We start from the raw sequence: 27778 nt of genomic DNA on the forward strand, positions 1-27778 counted from the left end.
TGCTAGCACTTAGGAGAAGAGGATTAGAATTCAAAATGACCTTGACAAATGAGAGAATTGGTTTGAAATCAATAAAATGAATTCAACAACAAATGCAAAGTACTTCACATAGGAAGGGAAAAAAAATCAAATGCACATCTACAAAATGGGGAATAACTGGCTAAGTGGTAGTACTGCTGAAAAGGATCTGGGGATCACTTGTGCATCACAAACTGAATGAGAGTCAACAACGTGATGCAGTTGCAGAGAAGGCTAATATTCAGGTGTGTAAGACACAAAAGGTAACTGTTCTGCTCTACTTGGCACTGATGAGGTCTCACCTACATTACTGTGTCCAATTCTGGGCACCAAACTTTAGCATTGATGTGGACAAATTGGACACAGTCCAAAGGAGAGCAATAAAAATGATACAAGGTTTGGAAAAATCTGATCTAAGAGGAAAGATTAAAAACGGGGTATGTTTAGTCTTGAGAAAAGAAGTCCTAGAGGGGAAGCTGATAAGTCTTCAAATATGTTAAGGGCTGTTACAAAGAGGACAGTGATTGACTTGTTCTCTATGTCCACTCAAGATAGGATAAGAAATAATTAGAAGATTAACTGCAGTAAGGGAGATTTAGGTTAGATATTAGGAAAAACTTTTTAATTTTAAAGTCAGATAAGCACTGGAATAATATTCGAAGGGAGTTTGTGCAATCCACATCTTTGGAGGTTTTTAAGAACAGACTGGACAAACAGGTGTGGTCTGGGTTTTCTATGTACTGCCTCAGCATATAGGGTTGGACTTGATGACCTCTTGAGGTCCCTTCCAGCACTACATTTCACCAATTCTATTCTATAAACATTTAAATTAGAGTCACGGCTTAGACTTCAGGGTGATTCTAGTCTGAACAGCACCAAGTACTTCTGGTTAACATTACAGGTTTTTTTCTGAACTAAAAAGGTATCTGTAATTTGGAGCACTAAATTAAACAGCTACATTATAGGAACTCATTCATGGCAAAAGAGTACTTTGACACAAATATATCCATCTCTTAACTCCTTACCATCTGGGCGATAAAAGATTTGGGAGCATAAACTTTGCACTGCAGCATCATGTCAGAAACCAATTAAACGTACCTGGCATGCTCCTCGGGCAGTTTCCTCTGTCGCTGCATATGAAACATTAAATCTCCTCCATTTACGTACTCTATCACAAAAAATAATCTGAAACACAAAGGGTATATTATGCAAAAAGGGATTATTTCAATTTGGCATGTGATCTTCCTTTTTGCCCTTACAGTTCTTGGAGTGTGATAACTTCTGAACAGTAGAACTGACAGGGTCTAGGAAGGACTCTCCTTCCATCTCTCATAATATGGCTTGTGTGTTACTTTCCATTCCAACATCTTATGTTCGATGAATATTCAACAAAATCCTGCTGTTTCCTTTATTACTAAGGAAGGTAATTAACCCTTCCCACGCTCCCAAACCACCAGGGCTTCTAAGTTTCTTTAACAACATTTATAAGTTTTATACACAAACAATTATTCAGATTCCAAGGCCAGAAGGGACGACTGTGGGCATCCAGTCTGACCTCCTGTAGAGCTTTCCCAAAATAATTCCTTTAAAACTAAGAATTCTACTACTGAACTACCAATGCTCTGGCTGGAACCCTCTCCCCCAATTATGCAAATGGTTCCCACATCTACCTCTCTACTCCCAATCTCACCACTTTGTCCAGTTGTGCCTCTCGGTGCCTCAGACATCTCAAAGGTCATCTTAAATGTCAAAGCTGAACTTACATTTCCTCATGATCGCCATCACTGACAACCCAACTATCTTTCCTTTATCCAGTATTGTATTGGACTTCTCCCCACCCACATATTCAGTCTCTCACAAGGTCTCTCTAATACAATATAAACAAAATGCAGTTTCTTCACTGATTAAACCTTTGCCTAATCTTTGGTCATCTTTTGCCTTTATTTTAACCTTCTCTCTCATATCCAAGCTATCACAGACCACTATTAAAGTCACCTCTGCTACCACCTCACCACCCCTTTTTGAATCCTTCATTCATTTCCTGTTTAACTGCACCATATTCAAATCCTTTCCTTCATTGAGGCCCTATGTAACCTCATCCTGTTATATATATTCTCATTTCTTCATACTCCCTCATTCTCTATGCTCTTAGTTCTCTCCTTACTGCTTCTTTTCTCCCATATTGGGCTTTTTCTTCTATGATACTGTCCCCCACGCTTTAAACAGTTTCCTTCTTCATAAGCACCCCCTCCTTCACATAATCCTTTGGTTTACAAATTACCACAGAAGTTTATGTTGGTATAATTTTTAGTAATTATTCTGCATTCAATATTTGGATAGTCCTTTGGGATACCCATCAGTATGAAAAATGTCACCAAAAAAAAAAACAAAAAAAAACAAAAAACAAAAAACAAAAAACCCACATTTGTTCGGTTACTTTCTGACCTTTACCTGCTTTCTGTCTGGAAGCAAGAGTGTAGACCAACAAGGAAAGGATGATTTGAAGCCTGTTCAAAGACGTGTTTCTCTGTTTGTACCCAATCAATATCCTATTTATAAAAATATCCCAAGGTTAGAAACAATGTTCTTTGTGACACTTCTTAGGTGAAATACTATTTAAACTATCAGACTGACACACTGAAATGTTTACATCTTCATCTAGTTTTAGGATAAATTGTTGACAGACTTGTATCAATTTACCTCCTTTATCCAATTTAATTAATTATTAAAAGGAAGATCATCTGCATCTGCAAAATGGGGAAATTGGGGCAGAGAATGATGAAGTGCGAGAAAGACATGGTAAATCAGACAGAACCAAGAACAGAGTTAATGATTTGCAGACCCATGCTCATATTGCCTTTACAGTGCATTATATGTATACTCTAAGTAAAACCTTCAGGTACAATGCAAGTTTCTCCACGCCTACTGTCTAATATGATTTTTGTTTAGACAACTCCCTTTACTAAGTAACTAAATGCCTTATGCTGAAGCAGATGCTCAAGTCATAATCAAAGGCTTCACAAAAGTGAATATATATTGAAGTTCTTGTCCTAAGTGTTACTAAAACTGACACTGTAACGTTCCATGTAGTCTCTCAATGATTTTAGAGCAAATAGTCTTAGAAATACCTCATGTGAAATCTATGGATATAGGAAGTTGTTTAATAAAGAATCCTTTAAACATTCTAAAAATAGAATATTTAAATGGTTAAACCCATGGGGGGAGCCCAGCATGGCTCGGCACCTCACAGCCAACCGAGAGCTGCCTAGCTGCAGCTCCCCCGCCACACATGCAGAGCCGTAGCTGAGCAACTCTCACTCACAATGCCACTACGGTAGGTCTCCAGCACCCATAGGCCAATGCTTACATTTACGGGCCCCCCACAGGCCTCACGCACCTCCTGAGCAGTGCAGGAGCAGACCCCAGCTCCCACCAGACAGCACCCCCCTCCCTCCAGCTGCCCCGGGAAGGGATCTGTACCTGTAGGGGAGGGACACACCACGTTCCTTCTCCTGTTTCCTGGGGACTTGGCAGTAGCCATCATGAGCACCACAACCACTGCCCCCCCCCCGCCCCCCCCATGGCACCTGCCTCTCCCACTCAGCCTCCTGCGCCCCCTCATGCATCACTACCTCACCCGCCCCTGTCGGTATACCTCCAGCTCACAGGGAGCTCTTCACGGGCAGGGGGAGCTGCGCTGGGCTTCACGCCTCCCCCAGAGCAAGAGCTGCCCAGCTGCTCTCGCGTGTGGGGAGCTGAGCCCAGCTGCCACTCTACCTTTTAAACTGGGGGAGGAATCAGCTGTTTAAAATGTTTAGACAGCTGATTACCATTTAAATGTGTAGGCTTTTACATCCCTAGTGAAAACTAACTATATGTACTGCATACTCAGCAGACAGGAATGTAAATCAAGAAGAGTTCTTTACTTTTTTGTACCTCATTGCAAGTAATAAGGCATTCTGTTAGGAAAGTTAGACATTCAATGACACTGATGTAATGGATAGGTCCTTCAACTGAAACTTAGTAAGCAATTCTATTACTACAGACTCCAGATCAGTGGATGTCTCAGTAGTATAGGCTGGAGTGTGCTCAAGAAATAAACTGATAAAAATTTACAGAAGGGGATTAAGCTAGCACAGAACATAGAGCTCAAATTTCTGGATGCATTTCAAGGAGCTCCATATAGAGTGCATTATAGAAATCAAACCTGAGGGTGAAGAACGAAAGGCAGGAAGGACTATGGTGAGACACCAATAAAGACCTACCAAATTTGGTAACGTGCTCTATAAGCTCTCAATAGCACAGAATGCAATACATAGTGTGATTACTGTAAGGCTGCAAATCTAGTTCTTATGGATACTATGCGCAAGTTCTCTCTAAAGGAAGAATTATCTAGTCCATTGGTAGAAACATTGCTTACCTCATCATCATTGACGAGTTCTTTTTTCACAACCTTCATTGCATAAATGCGCTCAGTTTTCTTTAATCGAACCAGTAGTACTTTAGCATAACTACCTCTTCCTATAACTCGGAGCAGATCAAAATCCTGAAGGCCCAGACTGGAGGAAGGTTTGCCACTTTCTCTAATACTCATTGCCTATAAATAAAGATTTTAAACAAAATTGAGCAACCTTGCTAATATAATATATTGGTAACTTCAGATTTTTTTTTTTTTTTTTTTAAGGGTATTGGGGGTTCAAATTAGCTCATTTATTGTGCTGCAGCAGTAATGACTAATTATCCCGCCTGCCTTTCCCCCCACCCCTTTTGGTAAGAACTGCTTTGTACTTTAAAATTCTTGATCACACATCTGTCAGTTTCATATTAAAATTTTTCCTGCATACTGAATTCTGTGTCTGAACACAAATTGTATGTCTCACAAATGGACTAACTTGAGTTTGTACACGAGTTAAAGTCAGATTACTTGTGTGCTAAATTTCAGTTCAGTATCATTTAAAACTAATATGATTTTAAAGTTAGGACTGATATACATGTCAAGAACTTTGAATATATATGTCAAGACCTTTAGAGGGGTACGGCTCTAAGACAGCTTACCTCTTTTTCTTCACCAACATGGTCCAAGCTCTCATGACTCGAAGGATTGTATGGAATCACTAAAAGAAAACACACAAAAAATGAAGGTGTTCACTTATGAAGGACAGACAGACATTCTATTTTTTTAAACTTCCAGACACAAAAGTAGAGTATTACAGTGTAGTAGAAAGGATTTCAGCAAAATATTCTACGAAAAATAGTGTAGATTGATTTAAAAGTTGTTTTACCAGCTAAAAAAACTTTGAACACCATTTCACCCCCAGATTGTTTAAGAATGTCCCATTCATAATTAATAAAATACTGCAAGTTAAAAATTTTAACCTCTAAAATGTATGACTACGCGTCATCTGAGCTGATCTCAGGCAGTGATTTCTGCAGACTTAGATAATGGTAAAGAGGAAAAGAGACAACGGAGTGTCTGGTAAGTTTTGGTTTTATTGGTAAGAATGATGACTAGACCCCTTAGGCTGGCTATAAAGCTTGGTCGTTATCTGGAACTTTCCCAGACCTGAGGAAGATATCTGTGTAGCTTGAAAGCTTGTCTCTCACCAAACAGAAGTTGGTCCAATAAAAGGTATTCCTCACACACCTTGTGTCTCTAATAGCTTGGGACCAACACAGCTACAACAACACTACATTAAATTATTCTGTTTGTTCATGTAAAATGTTTTTAATTGCTCAACAAATCACAATCAAGTCTGAGAATGTAGAATTCAATTTAAAGTACTTTGAAATTGCAGAAAAATTTTACATAAACCAAATTTTCATTTATCTTACCTGGTTCTATGTTATCTGGGTGCATTGATGACGGATCCATAGGTATTGCAGGCTCCTACAAATGTTCACAGTAATGGTTCATTACTTGCCTACTACAGTTTGTAACAATTAACTACATCTTTAGTACTGAACTTGGAAGAGCAGAGGCATTTGTCCCTTCAAGTCTGAGATTCCTTTTCAGACAGAGCCAAGTTTGACCAGGGGACTCCAGTTCCAATTTGTTTCACATTTTACTTTAAAAACTATACTACCATATCTTTATCCAATTAGCATAATCTAATTAAAATTTAACTAGACTAAGCAGCATCCATATTGGCATAATTCAAATAGTTACCACAGATTCATGGATCCCATGGCCAGAAGGGACTACTGCGATCAAGTTTGACCGCCTGTATACACAGGCCATAGAACATCCTCAAAATAATTCCTAGACCATATCTTTTAGAGAAACATCCAATCTTGATTTAAAAATTGTCAGTGTTGAATCTATAATGAATCTTGGTAAATTGTTTGAATAGTTAATTATCCTCACTATCAAAAATTTACACCATAAATGCATGAAGAAGGTAACACACTTTGGACTTAGACTACTAATTCTCCATATAGAGCTAGATTTTTTCATACTTCAGACAGATATTGACACAGCAACCAACATCCGCAGGAAAAAAATACAGCAGATGGGAATGGGAAACAGTAAGGTGACAAAAACGCTCAAATGGTCTTACTATCCATTTGACTAGTTCAGAGATGTCCAAATTATAGCCGCTTGAATTCTTAAGATGTGGCTGTAGCAGTCTCCTTTTTAATTGCAGGATGAAAAACTGATCTGCAACATTTTGATGATGTCTGACAGGTAAGTCCTAGTTATCATGTTCTAAATGGACTATGCACAGTTGACTCACTGCATTGCATTGGCCAAATTGCAATTTCCATGCCTCAGATTTTCCCATCTGTAAAAGGGGAGAAATAGCTTCCCAAACAATAGGGATATGTGAAGATCCATTTTTGTTTGCACAGCTTTTTGACGATTTAGTGCATTATACAAGCAGTAAGTAGCATCAATTAAGATACGCATACAAGCAAGGGGTTTATATGTTTTTGATATATAGATATGCAAGCTGGGTGCAGTTATCAGGTTCCTGTCCATTTGCCACTGAGATCCTCAGCACTGCCGAGTATGGAAGGCCCTTGCCCTAGTTACTATTCTACTATGATATAAAGTTTTGTTTCATAATAGTTACTAGAGAATAATTTCACTTACTGGTGGTAATGTGTGTCGACCACATTCAATGTTGACAAGTTTGTGACACTTCTTATGAACAAGGAGTTTACAGTTGATACATTTATATCCCTGACGCCCCAGACCCCAAATTCGGTCAGTGCAGATGGCACAATGAGCTCGCTAAAAGGACAAAAATCAACATAATTCAGATTAAAAATGAACAAAAGAAACAGGAAACCAACCAGCAGCATTTTCATTGTTATTACAGCTGAACACAAACTCCAGTAAGGGCCCCATCACCCTTGACGCTGTACCCATAACAAAAAGATGGTATGTGCAACGTATCTTTCAATCTAAGCATATGACAAGAGAAAACAAGTTGATAGAACAGATGAGGAGCACAAGGGAACAATAAAGCTATTAACATAAGCTGCAGTTACAGTACACTTAGCAGTGTGTGTAGAGAGAAAAGCAGGAGCCTCAAACACTAGGCCTTGCGCAATACCCACTGATAGAGGGAAATAGGAAGAGGACAATCCAAAATGACACTAAAAGCAACTGGAGACAAATGGTACCATGAGAGGAGGGTGCCTAGAAGAGCCAATGAAGGATAGCACTTCAAAAAGTGGTTAATGGTGACCTCTTTGCAGCTTGACAAGAAATGTTAGGATCAAGCAGGAGCCCTAGAATTAGTAATTAGAGGTCACTTAAGAGACCTTCGAGAGAGCTGTTTCAGTGGAACAAAAAGCAGAAACCAAATTTGGAGAGGGTCAAGGAGGGAGATGGAGAGAAATTCCATGTGTTCAACGAATCCGGCAGTGAGGAGGAAAAGATATACAATTTAGATTGTCTATGAACCTGTTCTATACAGTTAGACATTGCAGATTTTTCTTACACCATGTTAAATGTTTTAAACATGTCTAAAAAGAGTATCTAAAATGTTAACTAATTTCTTACAGTTAATATGATGAACAAAAAATGCCTTGTTATTTTTGATTGCTCCTACTCCAGCATATGGAGGCTGGCTGGAGAAGGATTTCAGTTCTTACTGGCAAACCATAAAGAGAACTCCCTGTAACACAAGTGACTCAAAATTTGTTTGTTCCTAGAGTTCAAAAGACAGACAATGCCTATTGGTAGCATAGTACCCCAAGTGCTCTGCCAGCTGACAGACATTTAAAAACAATCAGTGCTGGTATCTTATATCTTTGCAAATAAAATGAAAAAATATTATGTATTTTGATATAATAAAAGGTATTTTGGTGTGCTTTGGATTAAAAATAAATCAATGAATCTGGGTTATAATTTATAATGCCTGATTTTTTAATTGTCCATGTGGCAAATTTCACTGAAAGCACAGGTTATCAAGAGACCAAATGCTATAGATTAATAAAGGAGACTACTTATACTATAGGCAACTAAATGAGAAGTGTTGAAGCTAAAAATGTGAAATTCAGTATATTTTCTGGTTATCAGAACTTATATAAAAGGAACTACCTTATTTGATATACTGAGTGCAAAGTCCATTTTCTTTAGACTAAGTCTACATTTTAATCTTTGGGGACAACTGCAGAAGAGAAGGACGGCACATCAAGGTTTTAATATTGCATTCAACTACCCAAGCAAAGTCTTACCCTGTTAAATCGCTTAGCTTGGAAAGTATGACCATTTGCACAATAGAGCTTCCGCCACCGCCGGGCACCACGACGATAAATGGATTCTAAGATAAGTAAAATACAATTATATCCACGCAAGTGTAAACATTACATTATAAAATATGCTCATGGGCACTTTATACCAACTAATTTACAAATAAAGGGCCCAATACTGTAAGTCTCTACTCCAGAATTTGATGTCAATGGGAATGCCTTGCTATGAACAGAAATTAGTGTTTAGGACTCAGTCCTCTTCACTGAGAAATCCGTATTTCTTGGGGGTAAGAAGTCCTCCCCCACCCACGCACCAATCAAAAACACCAAACATTGATGGTCATTAAAAACAATTGCTGTTGCCTAAAAGCATTCAAGACTGAGACAAAAGAAAGGAAATTGTCCAGGTATTACATATATTTGAATAAAAGAAAACTACCATTTTATTTAAATTAAAAGAACGACGAATACCCTGATTTACAAGCTTGCTTCTCTGTAATCTCCTGATATTTTAGGCCCAGCTGCCTCACATAATGCATTTTGCACTGGCAGCACCACATTAGGAACTTAAAAGATTAAGACTGAAACACACAGAACTGCATCTTAAATAGTTTTTCAAATCTACTTAGCGTTTGGCAATGCCAGTTTTTTAAAACAAAAAAACTTGTGTCACACTTACTCCCCATGTTTATGGTCAAGCAAATCAAATAATTTTAAATGTGTTTGAATTTGTCAGGGACTCAGATACCATGTTGACAAATGCAGTGTCAATACCTTGATAGCTAAAAATATAGCTACTTTTCTATACAAAATTTGTACCAACAGCATGCTTTTTATAGCTTTAAGCACCCAAGTTAAAGCTGTGGCTTTTCTTAAGGGCTAGTAGAGAATTTACAATTAGTAACAATTAGCTAATATGACCTCAGATTTCAAGAACAGGAGCTGAATGGAGTCTAAAAACTGACAACCACTGCTGTACCCAGGAAGACAAAACAAGACAATTCATTACTGCTGAGGAGGACTACAAAGATCCACCTACAGTAGTCAGCCAGCAAACTGGTAACTGTCCAAAGACAAGCAGATACGTAAAAGAAAACATGTCATAGGACAAGCAGGAGCACGTAGTACAAAGAGGCATGAGTAGTTACAAAAGAGGTAAATGCTTATCCAGGAGTGACAAGACAGCAAACTTTGAGTGTAGCAAGACCTATATTAACTCTATGCGCCTTCCTACACAAAAATTTGAACGAGTTCATGTTGGATGAAAATATGCAATTTGCATCAAGTGGGTTTACTTCTGTTGTAAAAGTTTGAATTGTTTCTCATGACAGTTTCCCAGCACAGGAAACTGCAAAATATCAGAAACACCTGTAATGTGTGTGTGAAAGCCCCAAACTCACATCCCTGCAGACTTATCTTCTGTGGTTTCAGAGAAGAGGTGTGTCACATAGCAATAGTGCAAGATTCCCCAACATTGCCTTATGAACACGACAATTAGGACCTAGTGGAACCCCATCCAAGGGTGAACGGGTAACCTTAATTTAAGAGCAGCACTTGAATGCAAAACATTGTAAAAATATTAAATATATTGGAAAGCATGGGGAAGGAGCCCCCAAGCCACCACCAGCTGCACAATCCATTCAAAAGTTATCTGAGCAAATCTAATCTTAGTAAAAATAGTAATTTCAGTTGGCATGACTAGTAATTCCAAAGTGTCTATAATTTAAGAGGTAACAGTAATTCCCCCTCACACCATTTCATTGAATTGTAAAGCATTTTCAGCACCATATACCACATTGTCAGAATCCACGGAAAGACAGCAACAGGGGACAGCCTGAAAGGTGTTTGAAATGTAGTTTGTAACCATTTCAGTTAATAAGACTATACAGCATTGTTAATCATCATGGCTATCTAACCCCTGGGGAAAACCAGACAGCCCACTGAGAAGAGTAATAGCCACATTTCAGTTTCTTGGGTAAGCTTTGATATAGAACTATCATGAAGAAAAACAAAAAGCTACTGATTTTAATCATTTCAGCTTGTGTTAAGTGTGCAATGACCATTTATAGAAATTATTTCCATTACAAAAAAGTCTACTTACTATCTTCTCCTGGACAAGGCATGCCAGGCCTTTCTGGTACACAAGGAAACACTGTAAAGTAAAGTTCCAGATTAATTTTTTACTTCAGATATAAAGACAGACATACAGTTACAAAAGGCACTTGTATCATCTGGAAAGAAAGCAGATGTCAAGGTTGATGAAAGATCTATGGTGCACAGACAAGAAGGTTCCTTGAAAAATGGTTCTTTTAAACATTTGCTCAAAAGGTCACCCTCCACTGAACCGGTCCACTGTAGACCTCTAGATTGCAAGAGACTAGGCTTAAGCAAAGAATTCGAGCCAGGAACTCCCTCATTCTAAAACTATCCCGACTTCCTGTGTGGCCTTCAGCAAGTAACCATTCTGGCTTCATTTCCTCATGTGTAAAAACGGGGATTACAATACCTCCCTCACAAGTATACGAATGATTAATGAAGGTGATCAAATCAGATGAACAAACTGACAAAAACTGGCGTCAAGTGCTCATCAGAAGAGCTGTAGTACTACCAAATCCACAGATCAGCGTTTCCAAGCTTTTTCTATATTGTGAACTACATTTAAACAGCAAAATCGAGAGTCCTGTAGCACTTCAAAGACTAACAAATTTAATTTCTGCAGGCATAAGCTTTCGTGGGCTGTAACCCACTTCGTACAGCCCACGAAAGCTGATTCCTGCAGAAATTAAATTTCTTAGTCTGTATACAGCAAAAACAACGGGAGTCCTGTAGCACTTCAAAGACTAACGCGGCTACCCCTCTGGAACGTTTCTACATTTAAACAGATATTTTTAATGGGCTACTTCTAAACTCATTTTTAGTTGCATAGCATCCCTGTAGCAGCTACAACAGTTGCCTACATGACCAAGTACTATTAGGAAATCTTTTAGTGTATTTTTATATGTTAAATAAGGTAATTGAGCACCAGTAACTGAGAAGCCAGCACAATAGGACCAGCCAGCTCTCTAAAGACCACTCAGTGCATGGACAAGAGTTTGGGAACCTCTATCATAAATACCAAATTATGGTGTTTTAATAGCTAGATGTTTATGGTCTTCCCTACACTAATACATTTCATAGTTTGCCTAGTACCAGGGATTCTCCACTGGAAATAGTAATCGAAAAGCACTAGTGTAGACCACTGAGCAGAGTCAGACATGGTACTAATTTAATCACTTCAGCCTGTCACAACTGAAGGGGAGGCAAGGCAGAAGGGAAAGCATATTACAGTATGTTGCCATCTATGTAAAGACTTTGGTAATGATCTATTTGAACTAAATAGCAACTAGAAGAGATCCTGAAGTCATCAAGTCCAGCTCTCTGCATTCAGGCAGGACTAAATAAACCTAGACCATCCCTAAATGGTTCTTTAAAACCTCCAATGATGGGCATTCCATAATCTCCCCAGAAACCTATTCCAGAGTTTAACTACCCTTACAGCTCAAAAGTTTTTCCTAATAGCTAACCAAAAGTCTCCCTTGCTGCAGATTAAGTCCATTATTTCTTGTCCCCTAGACAGTCTTAGAAGTGAATGCCAGATACTACATTAAGTACATGGAATTTTCCCTCTCCCTCATGCTTCCATAGTGAAGAAGATTAACATTTGCAATTCTATCCTAGGAGGTCTTAGGAATCTTGAAAAACAAAACAGAAAATAGAAACAGTAATTAGGATAATAGCAATATCCAGTCCGACTGGGGTTAGAAGTTCTGATTCTTGCTCGTATGCGCAGAATTATATTGATTTTCCCCTCCTTCCAAGCAACCTAGCAGTGAACTCTGGGGCTGTCTCACCTTTCACTAAAGCAGGCGCCAGATTAAGACAATACTTTGTGGCATATTCTAACACCACTTTTCTGGTGACCCAGTACTTTCTGCAGTTTAAACTTTAAAGAAAAGGTAGTTTAGAATTGTGAATGGAGTTAAGTGCAATTTGTTCTTCCTAATCCAACTCCTCCTCTAAAGCACTGAACAGGCAAGCAATGGTGACAGTCAGACCTTTCCATCTATGTGTATTTAATTTAGTACTATGAGAAGTATGTATCCCACAATTAAGGAAGTGCTGACATACTACAATGGGAGTTTGAGACAGTTTTTTTACCATGAAGATGTTGAATGCCATGAGGTTTTAATGTTTGGGTTGGAGAAATGGTGAAGAGTGTAAAATAGAGAAGGATCCTCAGTATTCACATACAGTGATAGAGGCCATAAAAATACTAACATATAGAGAAAAAATATGTACTGACCCACAGATGTAAGGAGAAAGAAAATTCTATCCTACCATGAATTAGAAGCTCTGAATCCTTGTTTAGTTCATACAACCGAAAGGCTTCCTCTAACTCCAGCTGAGACGAAACTGTGCATGGGTCTCCTAAAAGATAAATAATCCAATTTGAGAACACAGCATTGTGATGGGAGTTTTCCCAAGTCTAACAGCTCTTAATTTTAAATGACAGAAAAACTATGAATATTTTACTATCCAGATTACTATTAGTCTAATATTAATATTTCAGTCAGCCTGAAAGAATCATATTTCATAGACTGCATCCGAACTCCCTCCAGATTAAATAAGAATTTAAGACTTATTTACTCAGTAACTATTTTGACTTACAAGTCTTATACATACACGACCTGTCATCATACAAAGAGACATGCATTCACACTGGGTAGGACTAAATGTGAGCTACAGATTATGGGGCTCATCTTCACTGTGCAGTAGTGTGTATCAATGGGGGTGTAAATTCCAGTGTGCACTGGTGTGTCATGCATTAATTGTCCACATGGACCCTGCTAGCATGCTCTAAAAGTTCCCTACTGCACACTGATGTAGTCTTGCTTCAAACAGTACTGACACTGTACTTGAAGTCAATCCTTGAATTTTTCTGAAGTCATGTTATTCTTACATATACATCTGGGGTCTATTATACTAGAAAAGATTATTGTAGCTGTAGCACAGATTGACTTTTAAGGGAGCTATGAATCCCTTGAGAAGGCTGTCTGCTAACTCTAGATCTTTCTTCAGCAAGTTGGTCTCCTTTCCCCCCCCCCCCACTCCCCTTCCAGATAGTTATTAAATCTTCTGCAGCAGCTATGTGCACTTCCAACTTCCATTAGACTCAGGACTGTCTCACCCTCAAATGGGATACCCAGTGAGAAGCAGGCATGCTAAAGCTCTCAAATATTGAGTGGTGTTGCAGTTCACAAGGCTGAGTAGCTATTATTTCACCATGTGAGATGGGCAAGATTTCACACAGTCTAATATTTCATAAATGCACAATATTAAAACTGGGTTCACTTTACCTTCACATTTTCTCCATCCTTCCTATCAGACACAAAACCTTAAAGTGAAAAAAGGCAACTAAGACTCTAGTACTTTCCTCAGATTAATCTGGATGAAGATATAAAATGAATGATACAGTCTTAAAGCCAAAATTTGAAGTATGATAAATTTGTAGGTGTTCTCCCTCCCTTTGCCAACAAGGACTATTTGTCATTTGAATCATAGCTGAATGAGAATACTCTTAAAGGCAGCCTTTTCTAAATCTTTGAAAGGAAATCAATCACACCAGCACCTAAATTGGTCCCAAGGCCTTGCCTACATCATAAAGTTGTACTGGTTTAACCAAGGTATTTGATTAGTTACACTGCTCCAAAGGTTATACCTGTGTGAATACTCTTATTTAATGTTCAGAGATGGGTTATTCTGATTTAGCTTACTCTTAAAAAGAGATGAATGCCCACACAGAGGTTTGCACTAGTGTAACTAATCCAACACCTTTAACTAAACTATTGCAACTTTCTCTTACAGACCAGGCCTAATACTATGGGAGAAATCAAGTTAGATAAGTCAAGAACAGGGCCAGGAGCTCCTGAGTTCTAGCCTTGGTGCGGATACATTTCTTTTTGGGCTATTGGCAAGTTACAAGCTCTCTCTCTCTGATTCCACATTTGAGAAATCTAGACAATATGCATCTAACTCTCAAGGAGGTTGTGAAAATTAGTTAACATTTATAAAATACTTTGAAGATTAGAAAGGCTATGTAAACTTCATATTACTAATGTGGCTATTTCCTTTAAACGTATGAGAATGCACTGTCATTGGCAAGTCAGCAATACTAATGTTAACAAATTGTAAAGGGACTAATTAGCTATGGTAAGAACAGAAAGGGCATAAATCATTCACTGCGAGACATCAAAACTGATCTCTGACCTTTTTTGCCTTCCACATTTTCTTTGGGTAAATGTGGATTTGACAATATTTTAATTTTCGTTCTCATGACCACGTGAATGTAGCTAGTTCACAGATTTGGTATTTAATGCCCCCACCCTTGTAATTTTTGTTAGTGATCACCTACTAAAATGTTTTGGCGGCAAGTGTTAAAGCAGAGAGCTCAAACTTCCTCTTTCCTGCAAGCTAGGATTTAAGACTTAAATTATTTACTATGCTCTTTAAAGCCACAGTTCATCAAGTCTCACTATATATGTAAGAAAATAGTTCGCCTCTGTGGGACATGGAACTGCCCACTCTCTGCATAAATAAATGTTCTCCAGAAGCTTAAAAAAAGGAGCAACTATTTTTATTCAATGGTGTTGCAACACCAACTAAACCAGTTTTTCTACCGCCAAACAGGAACAGAGAATTGTGACACAGGGTTCAGAAATACAGAAGGAATATGGATGGGCAGATGCTATTAAATATGTCTAAGAAGATTTAATGCCTATAATCCTTCTGATAGTACAGGGTTCTAGAATGAAACATTTACCATCTAACAACTTTTTCTAGGTGTGCCAGAGTAATACAATGTGCTGTCCTCCCCACCATATTTACACACAATCTTTCTTTTAAGCTCTAAAGCAAACAATAAAAATGTTCATTCACAGAAGGGCTTAGTGACTTATTACACCACCACATAAATAGGTCACTCATCTGCTTGCATACACCCAAGATCTAGAGTGACACTTAGAGATACCATTAACAGGAAATACACATTTCTGGAAAAAAAAATTATGCTAGCTCTGACATGACCTACAAATTTCAGCTATGTGTTCCCAATACTAAGAATCACGGCCGATTATTCAACTGAGTGCTACTAAATAAGTAGAGGAAATCTCATAAGAGAAGATAGGAACAAAGCCATGAAGGGAGGGAAAAAAAGGAGATGGATTTTACAGGGAATAATCAACAATATCCTTTCAGTAACAGCCATATTTGCTGTTTTATATGCATTTCAAGAAAGTTGGAAGTCCTATAACTGTATGCATTTATAAACCTTTTAGAAATACTCAATTTGAATGCCCCACTTAGAAGCTAAGTTAGTTCTAGCTTCCTGTATAGAAATTACAGTGCATCATGTTTTGTATTTTACAAGAGCTAAAAAAATTAGACCTAGTAACAGACCACAAAGGAAGAAAATCTCATAAGTGTGTGACTTCAAAAGGCAGTTTTAAGCTATAGTTTCACTACTTGCTTATTAAACACCTTATTTCCTGTATTATATTCCCAATAAGTATGAATAATTTAGGCTAAAATAATTGAAAGTGAAAGCAGGTGCATTATAAGGTGGCAGTTTACATACTGATATAAACAAGCTGTATTCAAGGTTTTTTTAAAAAGCTTTGGGAAAGAATTTTTTGTGCACTAAGCTAAATTACAAATTTCTAGGAAAATTAATATGACTAAGAGTACTGAGGGTTTTCTTCGGCAGCATAGGACTAACTTTGCTCCCAGTGAAGTCAGTGGTCAGGCCAATGCTGAATGCTTTTGAAAAATCCCACCCTATATATACATAACATATGCAACAAAGATTTCAACACAACCACAGTACCATTAATAAGCCCAATTTTTCAACCTTTCCTAACTTAGGACAGGGATAAAGATTGCTGGCAGAAGATACAGATATTACAATTCAGATTGAGTAAAAAAATTAAGTTCCAAATAAATTCCTTTTAACAAAAAAGTTATGCTATTTCCTTTGCACATTTGAAAAACGAAATTTTCATTTTCAAGCGAGGACATGAAAAACCATAAAGATCATCTATTTAGTTTGTATACTGCTGAAGATATTTGTGCAGAGAGTCCGTTTCTCTTTAAAAAACAAAAACTTGTTCGTAGTCCTAGTCACTAGTATCTATCCCCAGCATCAGAGTAGCTAGAACACTTTCTACACCAGTATAATGGTGAGGTACACTACTCCTCTACAAGTTTGCTCCTCAGATAGATGTATGTGCTGAACTATTACTACTGTTCTTTCATTCCACAGCATCACTCTTCTCCACCAAAGAAACAAGGTTTGGAGTCAAAGGGTCAGAACGACAGCTCACAGAACACAATGGAATTTTCTTTGAATTCAATAGGATCTGATAAGATGAATTAAATTACTGTAGATAAGATGCTTAAATTTATTTCCATATTTTCAGATTATGGTTGGGTGTTAAAAGAGACACTGGTAGGTTCTGCAACAGTTGACCCTAGCTGTATTTATGAACTTAAGGTTACCGGTTTTTGTTTAGAACTAAGTATTTAGAATAGAATCTAGATACTATCATGATGGATGTTTTATAAATAAATACTTTTATTAAGAAAGTAAGTTTAGAGGAAAGGGATGTCTTCTGAACTCAGTTATACTCCTTTAATTTATACAGGGGAAAAAGGATGGAGATCTAAAACTAGTATTTAGATCAAATATCAGTCAAGGCAAAACTACTTGATGTCAATTTACCTTCTTCATCAATCCATTTCATAGTGAAGAGCTGTTCATTGTCAAAGGAGCACATGTCTCGAACTTCATTACACAGTCCCTCAAACGAGATGGAAGGTTCAAAATAGGTTATCATGATGTCCCTGAATGAGAAATAAGTTTAACAAAATTATTCAAACTCAGAAACTACAGTGTTGTAGGCAGGATTACAGAGTCGTTCATTCCCTGAACTTTACTGCCTTTTGTTTGCCAATGACAAAAAAAAACAAAACACTGGTTGATCATACTAAACAAAACAGTTGATCATACTAAAGTGCTTCCTTTTACTCTCATCTGTTTTAATTTGTGTGTAACAGGAGTACACCAGTTCTAGGGAAATAATTTGGCCTTTGTAAGCCATTAAAACAGAATCAATAAGCACTCCGGTTTATTTTCTGCCATATAGAAGCTGGGCTTCAAATAATTTTCATCACCTAGTGGTTTAAAACTGAAAGACGAAATCATTTAGTTTTGAATGATTAAAACATATGGCCCTATGCTTTGCATAAGGGCATGCTACATCATTCAAATGCCAACCACTTAACGAAACAGGACAGATTTTAGCTATGCATACAAGTAATCAGTACCAAAAGAAGCTGGACTGAAGAGGGAAATGCTGCAATTTATAGCTAGAAAGAAAACTCTGTTAAAGTTAGGTAAGCAGTAAATTAAGAAGCTTATTTATTTCATGAATGTACATTAAAGTGAAATAAAATCTATACATTCTTTCTACAACAAATGTCTAACCAGACAGAAGTTATGAAATGTTAATATAGGGCTATAGATGTACATGGTGATTGACAAAACACAACAAATCATGGCCCCTACTTTTGGATCTAACAATGACAGATGAAACAAAACATTAACAGTTCCAGTAAGACTGGGAAGAGAAATAACTAGTCAGGAGATCAGTAAAGGAAGGATTCATGAAGTGGGTTCTAAGAACATATCTGAAATGGGTAACCTACCAGATAGGTGGGAAACCAGTTTCAACTACTGGAAGTAGCTTGGAAAAAGAACATGAAACAGTGAAACAAAGAACAAGGAGACAGACAATTTAAGAGCAAAAAAGGGTGTTTTGGGGGAAAAAGGGGAGTAGCAGGAAATAGACGAAAGAAAAAAAGTTACATGATATAATGGTGGTGAAGAACTGGGGTCAGAAACAGTGGTGGTAACCTAATGAAGCTCTACCTGCAGAGAAGCCAAGTATTTTTATTAAAATGACCAGCACTTAATAGCACTGAATTTATTTTTGTGGTTGGAGGTTTCTATATATTAAGAATGATCTAACATGAAATGTTTAAGCCATCACTTCGGTTATCCTTTTCTGCCTTATTTAGACCTTAAATTCTTCAGGACAGGAAGTCTATGATACTTGGCACAATGTAGCTCCAGTCTTAGGGCTTGTCTACACAGAAAAGTTACACTGGTACAAGGTAGAATGTCCATTTAAACCACTGAAGTTATAGCACTATAACTCCCTGGGTGGACACACTTACTCTGGTATAAAAGAATGCCCTTTTCTGATTTAAATTATGTCCTTTCATAAGCAGTTTAAACTACAAACTGGGAAAAGCCAGTCTTATTCCAGAATAAGTTTATACAGGTTAACAGCTTAACTGTTTATACGATTATAACTGGAAACACCCCATTTAGACATCTCTTATATAGACAAGCTGTTAGTTGGAGCCTGCAAGCCCTTCTGTACTGCAAATAGTAAAACTGAACCTTCGCAGTAAACACCCTGCGGAGATGAATGAGACACTCAGTGGTATTATTGTCTGTATTTACCATCAGACTTTGTAACAGCGCTGTTCTGCCATAGAGGAGCAGCAGCTTCTGCCATAGTTAAGACTGAGAGTCAACTATGTTTTAGAAGACAACTATTCCATCTATGAAACCCACATGCCAGCTTGGATTGCTCTGACATTTGCTGTGCCTCATGGCAGGGGGGTAGAATTATTGGTCCAAATTTAAACAAGGTATTCCCAAGACACAAACACTGGTTTTGTTCTTGCACACAACTGGGATTCAAACTATTAGGCTCTAATCATCCCCAAACTGATTTCAGTCACTCAGATTTCTCTCTGCTAGAGCACACCACCCACAGTAAATATTGTTTGGTGACTATCCTGGAAGTGTTAAGGGTAAAGTTTAGAAATTCAGGTCAAGATGATCTAAACTGATGAACCAAATGAACTGAAATAAGCATATGCAGCAAGACTAGGTTCTGTGCAAACCAGTGGATTTGCGGGCAGTTTTATTACAGAAGCTAGGTGGCTCAAAGTGACATGCTGTGGTCACTGAACCTCAACTACCATCCATGCACTGCCAGTCTGAGTCCTACTCTTGACATTTTTCAGAGAAAGCGTGTGTCCGTTTTCCTGCCTGCATTCCTCTGTGGCTATTTTTGGAAGTTTTGCCCCAAGCCCAAGTTTTCTGGTTCAAGTACACTATTTTAAAATCCCCAAGCAGACAGATTTTATTTTAGAAGCACTATCAAGGAAATAAGCGTTGATTAAAAATGGGTAAGATGAATGACTCTTGTAATAGATTAGAACAACAATGCTGCTCCTTGAAAATTTCCTGAACAATGCGACTGAGTGTGACCAAAGGAAAGAAAGTCACTGGGTCATTTGGTCAAAGGGTTCCCTCGCACACAGACCTCCTAATATGAACTGCTCATAACAATGTGTATAGCCTTTTTAGTGCAGAGCTAGAGAATATGGGAGGGGGCACGGGACGGAGGACGAAATGTGAGAGAGGCTGTGTTGGATCAGTGAAGGCTGGGGGCTCCACCCTTTTGCCCCGTAGGGCTGTGCTCTGGCACTGTACTGAGGGGCCAGCACAGCCCTAAACAATGACCCTCCATGTAAGGGATGATTCAAACACGGTTTTCAAAATCCAGTTTGATTACTAGAGCTTTGGGTTTCCAAAACTGTAGATTCTCTTATGATCCCATGATGAATGGAAAACTGTTATCAAAAAGGTATCTTGGCTCTCTGGAAGCTGAAAAGTGCAGAACTATAAACAGGGGAAGTTGGGTGCCCTTCCCATCCACAGATACATTTGGGGAAGGAAGGGAAGTGGTACATCTGTGGTGCTGCGCCTCTCCTCTCCCTCACAAATACCCTCTATTCCCTCACAATTCCTCTCCCCGCTGCTCCACCAGCCAAGAGAAGTGGCTCCAAAGGTCCCCTTCACTCCACTGTTACCCAATGAGAGGAAAGCACCCAGAACGTCTCTATTTCTGGAGGCAGCATAAAGATGGTGGAAAGGGACACCAGGCTTCCCCTTCCCAACAGTGCTGCTTCTATGGAGAAAGGGAAGGTAAGAAATAGTGTAGAAGAGTGCAAGGAGAAGAGGAAGGGGGTCAGATGGTGCAGTGGGGATCCTGGGGGCTTCTGCTCTGCCCCCAAATATCCCACATCCATGCCCCTTATACCTGTCCACCACTTCAAAAAGCATTCCCACTGACTTCATACGTCCCAGCATCCTCTCAGCAATTCCTCAAACTATGGGTCCCATGTCAGCTCCTGCCTCTGTATAGGGAGGAGGGCTGAGTAGAGAGAACTCAACTGGTCTACTCAAGCAGAGAGACTAAAGAGAAGATAATACTGGGTCAGTTAAGGGATTAACATGAAACCAATGCATTCTGTGCTCCTAGTAGTCATTGCCAAGAAGCCAAACGCAGTGGAAAGTGAGAGTTAGATTGAAGTATATTTGGATGTTGAGAAATAATTTCTAAAAATCCCAAGGAAGTTAATGCCCAAAAAATATTAATGCGGTTATAGTTGCCAAGTGGTGGCTTGTGCCCTCCCAGAATGGGAGTATCTTAAACCTGTAACCATGAAACAGAGCAATATTGTCCCAGTATGCCATCACCACATAGTAGCACTCTCCCTTACAGACAGAACAGAGCTGTCCTACAGTGCTCTATTTCCAGAGTCTAACACCTTCTTTGATAAGGCAAAACTCTGGGTTTAGATCAGGCATAGCAAACAAGAGTTTCCTATACCTACTCTAAAATCAAATACTGAGCCTATTCGTCAAACCACCACAGACTTGCTAAGCATTTCACCCCTTCATCATGGTCCTGAGGATTGCTTCCAAGACATTGGGCATACCTACCCCAAGCTAAGTTCCAGAGACCAAAGTCATGTATGCTACCCACACTGCTGACACTCCCCATGACAAGACTACTGCTGTGAACCACTACTGACAAAATACAGATCTCACTGCTAAAGTGAGGCATAGTTGAGCCCTCAAGGAACAAGTGCACTTCTCATCAATGACAAATCTTCCAGCCTGCTCCAACTAATTCTGCCACCACCATTAATGACAGTTACACCTAAAAGTGAGTGCAGCTAGAGAGCAAGCAAATACTATAAATGCTACAATTCTAATCTGTAATGTAAACAATGATACCGTCTCAAGTCCCTCATGTGTAATTATTATAGCAGCAACTTCATTGAGCCACTTCCAGAAGCAATCGCCAGCTTCAAAGGGTAGAGTTAAATTTTGTTGCAAAGCTGGCATATACTTCAAATCTGCATTTCCCGGTTTTCAGAAGTTTAAATTTTAGCAGCTCTCCACATTCTGGAGGGCATGAGGCACCAAGGAGCACCTGTTAGTTCTGTGTTAAAGATTTGGAGCATTTAATTGATTTACATTCGAAAAGTTTGTTGCAGATATAAAGACTATGAAATCTAAAGTTTCCTTTTTTAAATGGAAGATTAAATTCTGTAGAAATGGAAGGGGCAGTAAGGAAGTGATAAGTTCTGCACACCAACCTTTGACTCATTTCAACCCCAACAGACAAGAAGCTAAAGGGACTCCAGCACTAAGTATAGCAGAGGACGTCAGCTGCAGCATTTTGGATAGACTAGAGAGAAGAGGCAAGAGGTGGAAAGACCACAGAAAAAGTTGGCTAATGTTTTAAGTTATGGAGATAGTAAGAAGAGGGTAGATTTTTATAATATTAAAGCAGTGCCAAGATTCACTGAGATGTTGTTCAGTGAGAAGAGAAGTTTAGATGAGACTCCAAACATAAGATATTAGAGAAACAACCAAGCAGGAAAAGCAGAAAGGGATTATTAGAACAAAAGGGGAGACATTCCATTTGAAAAAGTGCTTGATGCAGTTAAATAATTAGAAGTTAAGAATTAAAAAAAAACCAGACAAATGTAATTGTAGATTACATTAAACAGAGAAAAGCACTTGCAACAAGATGTCCACAAATTTAAAATATACTGAACATGTTGGGGATTAAGTCCTTCAGCTATCTTGTTCAGCGAAGTAAATGTTGATAATCAATTTTGGAAAAAAAAAAATCTACCTTTTAAACGCAGGACTTGTAGACTAGGCGCTTTAGAATTGGGCACATTTTCCAAGTTACTCAATTTTCTACAGAATGTGAACGCTAGCCAGCTATAAAACATATTTTGGAACACAATTCCTACCTCAAAGGACATTTTAGCTGCTCTGTATTTCCCAGCATCCCAAAAAGCGAACTTTCAAGCTTGGGTTTTTTTTTTTTTTTTGGTAGAATAAAGCAGCATCTAACATGTTTTTCTGGTGGGTTGAAACCAGCTTTTAACCACAACAACTCATTCAGTTATGGGAGTTCCTATAGCAAGTCTGATCACTTGAAGTATCAGTGATATATTTCTGTTGATCTCACACTGTTGCAGAAGACTAGCGTGCATTTCATTACTAGGAGAAAAAAGTTATTTTTCGCATGTTCAGGTTTTTCAGCCAAAGGTACTCAGCACAGTATTCAAATTTTGATTAGATCAAGAGTGGTTATGATAGAAACAGGATACAAAGATTTACATTGTAAGGGGAAATAGAATGCTTTATCTTTCCAGATCTCAAAATAAAGGAACAGTTTCAAGTTTCCCATGGAGGTGTGAACTCGTATTTCCTTCTCACAGGAGAGCTTAGACGGAGGACAAGAAATATCAACCTGTGTTTTTCAAGATAATTTACACGGCATTTAGATTTCTTAAGAAAAGAACACTTCCTTATGTCTGAAAAGGTATCTGCATTATGCTCAGAAAAGAAAAGGGAGCTTCTACAAAAGATTTTTCAATTATTTGCAATTATAATGTTCTTTTCACTGGAGTATCTCAAAACACTTTAAATGGACATATTTACCCATCATTGTAAAGACTGAGAAAGTGAGGTAGATGGAGGGTGACTTGCCCAAAAGTTGAACAGCAAGTCATTGGCAGAGTAAGAACCCAGGTCTTCCTGCTGTAGCTACTCCACCACACCACCTTGCTATATAAAGGCCCTAGGGTGGGAAACAGTATATCAGCAGAGAATATAAGGGACACCTAGAAGGGTGGGGGAAAAAAATCTCATTTATTTCAGAAGTGTTTCTTACAACAGTAGATAACTATTTAGCACTCATCAACTTTTAACCAGGGGTCAGGGCTATTCAGGGAGAACCAGTGTTTAAAGCGCCCACTTCTAAGCGGCCAGGGCCACTACCAGCAGAGTTTTGCAAGGGAGTTTAAAGGGGGAGGTAGATACACTTCCTTAACATTCTATAAACCAAAGACAGTAACATCCCCCCACCCCACAAATAAAAAAAAAAAAAAAAAAGAGCTGCAGGAGTAAAAAGAGAATGCAGGCAGAAGTCCAGCAACAGAATGGGGGATATCCAGTTTATTGCACTAAATGCAACATGTATGATTACCTGCCCTATGGACAGGTAGCATATGTGTACATTAGGTGCAAGGAGCTCCTGGCCCTCAGAGACCACATACAGGCTTTGGAGACCAGGGTGACTAAAATGGAGATGCTAAGGGAGACAGAGAGGTACATAGTTGAAATTTTCTGGGACACAGTACAACAGTCCCACCTCGGTATGACAGCCTCTCTACTGTTGAGGAGAAGGAAAGTCTTAGGGAAGGAGAACATCAAACTGGAGCAGAGGGAAATGATCCCATAGTTGGAACCCTCCTCCAGATGATGTTATGGTATCTTCTCAAACTGAGGATACCTCTCCAGGGTAGGGAATTCCAGTTACTAGGAAAAGACAAGTAGTAATAGGGGACTCGATCATTAGAAACAGCTGGGTTTGTGAAGACCGGGAGCACCACATAGTGACTTGCCAGCCAGGTAGGAAGGTTGCGGATCTCTCAAGACATCTAGACAGATGTATGTGTACTGCTGGAGAAAAATTGGTGATTGTGGTACATGTAGGTATCAATGACATAGCGAAGGAAAGGAGAGAGGTCATGGAGGCCAATTTAAGCTGCTAGATAAGAGATTGAAGTCCAGGACTTCCTTGGTAGCATTCTTTGAAATGATTCCAGTTTCACGTGCCGGGCCAGTTAAACAGGTAGAATTGCAGGGTCTCAGTGAGTGGATGACACAATGGTATAGGGAGGAGGGGTCTAGATTTATTAGGAACTCGGGATCCTTTTGAGAAAGGGGGAGCCTACATAGGAAGAATGGGCTCTACCTAAAGTAAAATGGAACTGGATTGCTGGCACATAAAATTAAAAAGGTCACAGAGCAGTTTTTAAACTAAGGGCTGGGGGAAAGCTGACAGATGCGGAGCAGCACATGGTTCAGACAGATACCCTGTAGGGCAGGATCTATTAATGGAGATGCTCCTTACTAAAATATAGAGTATTTTATTTCAGAAAGGGGAACTACATAGAAATGAGGAAGTTAGTTAAACAGAAATTAAAAGATGCAAGTGCCAAAAGTGAAATCCCTGCAAGCTGCATGGAAACCTTTTAAGGACACCATAATAGGGGCTCAATTTAAATGTATACCCCAAATTAAGGAACATAGTAAGAGGACCAGAAAAAGTGCTGCCATGGCTAAACAACAAAGTAAAAGAAGCAGAGGCAAAAAGGCATCCTTTAAGAAGTGGAAGCTAAATCCTACTGAGGAAAACAGAAAGGAGCATAAATTCTGGAAAGTGAAGTGTGAAAATGTAATTAAGAAGGCCAAAAAGAATTTGAAGTACAGCTAGCAAAAGACTCAGAAAGTAACAGCAAAAGTACATCAGAAGCAGGAAGCCTGCTAAATCACCAGTGAGGCCACCGGACAAAGGAGCACTCAAGGAAGATAAGGCTATATATAGCAGAGAAACTAAATGTATTCTTTGCATCAGTCTTCATGGGTGAGAATGTGAGGGAGATTCTCAAACTTGAACCCTTCTTTTTAGGTGACAAATCTGAGGAAATATCCCAGATTGAGGGGTCATTTGAGGAGGTTTTGGAACAAATTGATAAGTTAAACAATAATAAGTCACCAGAACCAGATGATATCCACCCAAGAGTTCTGAAGGAACTCAAATATGAAATTACAGAACTAATTGTGGCACGTAACCTATCATTTAAATCAGCTTCTGTACCAGATGACTGCCGAATAGCTAATGTGATGTCAATTTTTAAAAAGAGGTTCCAGAGGCGATCCCAGCAATTACAGGCCGGTAAGCCTAACTTCAGTACCAGGCAAACTAGTTGAAACTATAGTAAAGAACAGAATTATCAGACACGTATATAAATCTGATTTGTTGGGGGAAGAGTCAATATGGTTTTCGTAAAGGGAAATCATGCCTCACCAATCTACTAGAATTCTTGGAGGGGGTCAACAAACATGTGGACAAGGGTGAGCCAGTGAATATAGTGTACTTAGATTTTCAGAAAGCCTTTGACGAGGTTCACCAAAGGCTCTTCTTATTAAGCAAAATGGTCATGTGATAAGAGGGAAGGCCCTCTCCTGGATCAGTAACTGATTAAAAGATAGGAAACAAAGATTAGGAATAAATGGTCAGTTTTCAGAATGGAAAGAGGTAAATAGTGGTGCCCCCAGGGGTCTGTACTGTGACTCATACTGTTCAACATATTCATAAATGATCTGGAGAAAGGGTAAACAGTGAGGCGGCAAAATATGCAGATGATACAAACTACTCAAGATCGCAGTCTGCTTTGAACTTAGCTAAGAATTACAAAGGGATCTCACAAAACTAGGTGACTGGGCAACATGTTGATAAATGCAAAGTAAATGCACACTGGAAAACAATCCCACTTTATATATAAAATGATGGGGTCTAAATTAGCTGTTACCACTCAAGAAAGATCTTGGCGTCAATGTGGGTAGTTCTCTGAGAACATCCACTCAATGTGCGGCACCAGTCAAAAAAGCCAACAGAATGTTGGGAATCATTAGGAAAGGGATAGATAATAAGACAGAAAATATGTTGCCTCTTTATAAATCCCTGGTATGCCTACATCTTGAATACTGCATGCAGACCTGGTCGCCCCATCTCAAAAAAGATATATTGAAATTGGAAAAGGGCATCTAAATGGATTAGGGGTATGGCTTCCACCTGAAGAGAGATTAATAAGACTGGGACTTTTCAGTTTAGAAAAGAGATGACTAAGGGGGAATATGACAGATGTCTATAAAATGACTGGCATGGAAAAAGTAAATAAGTGTTATTTACTACTTCTCATAATACAAGAACTATAGGTCATCCAATGAAATTAATAGGTAACAGGTTTAATATGAACAAAAGGAAGTATTTCTTCAAACACTACACAGTCAATCTGTGGAACTCCTTGCTAGAGGATGTTGTTAAGGCCAAGACTACAACAGGGTTAAAAAAAGAACTAGATAATTTCATGTAGGATAGATCCATTAATGGCTATAATGGATAGGTGGAGATTGCTGTTTGCCATAGGTTGGGAATAGCAGATGGGAGGGATCACTTGATTACCTGATCTATTCATTCCCTTTGAAGCACCTGGCATTGGCCACTGTTGGAAGACAGGATACTGGGCTAGATGGACCATTAGTCTGACCCAGTATGGCCGTTTTTATGTATTGAAACTAAAAGATTAGCAAAAAATAATTATGCATTTAAGAGGACACTGACTATATAGGAGAAAAATTTAAACTGGTTACACAGAGTCGCCGTCTTTATATGTAGGTCTTTCAGACCACAAGAGGGGAGAAAAACATTAAAACAGGAAAGTGATAGTCAAGTGACTAAAATTTGGAGGATGATTCAGGACAGTGTAGAACTTTTTTAAAATGACTAAATTCAAACTGACCGAGTCCCTCTAAATATTTGTAAGTTTGATAGGGCTGCCATTTTGCACCTTGAGGAGAGATTTGGAGTACCTTCTGACAGACAGAACTGTAAGAGATTAAGACAAGGATACTACTGAAAGGAAAAAAAGAGTAGTT

The 27778-nt window shown here is 38.7% G+C and overlaps 1 protein-coding gene across 1 annotated transcript in view; it reads right to left on the minus strand.

Moving 5' to 3' along the window:
• PRKCI (protein kinase C iota) overlaps positions 1–27778 on the minus strand; it is a 47772-nt gene that overhangs the window by 11691 nt on the left and 8303 nt on the right. The window contains exons 2-11 of the mRNA XM_067536663.1: positions 17537–17658; positions 13099–13188; positions 10823–10873; positions 8707–8792; positions 7112–7252; positions 5851–5905; positions 5074–5132; positions 4439–4615; positions 2470–2567; positions 1117–1203 (exon numbers count right to left, since the gene is read on the minus strand). Of these exons, the coding sequence (XP_067392764.1) occupies positions 1117–1203; positions 2470–2567; positions 4439–4615; positions 5074–5132; positions 5851–5905; positions 7112–7252; positions 8707–8792; positions 10823–10873; positions 13099–13188; positions 17537–17658 (966 nt within the window). The remainder of the gene's footprint in view (positions 1–1116; positions 1204–2469; positions 2568–4438; positions 4616–5073; positions 5133–5850; positions 5906–7111; positions 7253–8706; positions 8793–10822; positions 10874–13098; positions 13189–17536; positions 17659–27778) is intronic.

This window comes from Emydura macquarii, unplaced genomic scaffold, assembly GCF_026122565.2.
Source record: "Emydura macquarii macquarii isolate MOO-44397 ecotype Brisbane River unplaced genomic scaffold, CSIRO-AGI_Emac_v2 contig_3603, whole genome shotgun sequence".
In the NCBI taxonomy this organism is placed as follows: Eukaryota; Metazoa; Chordata; order Testudines; family Chelidae; genus Emydura; species Emydura macquarii.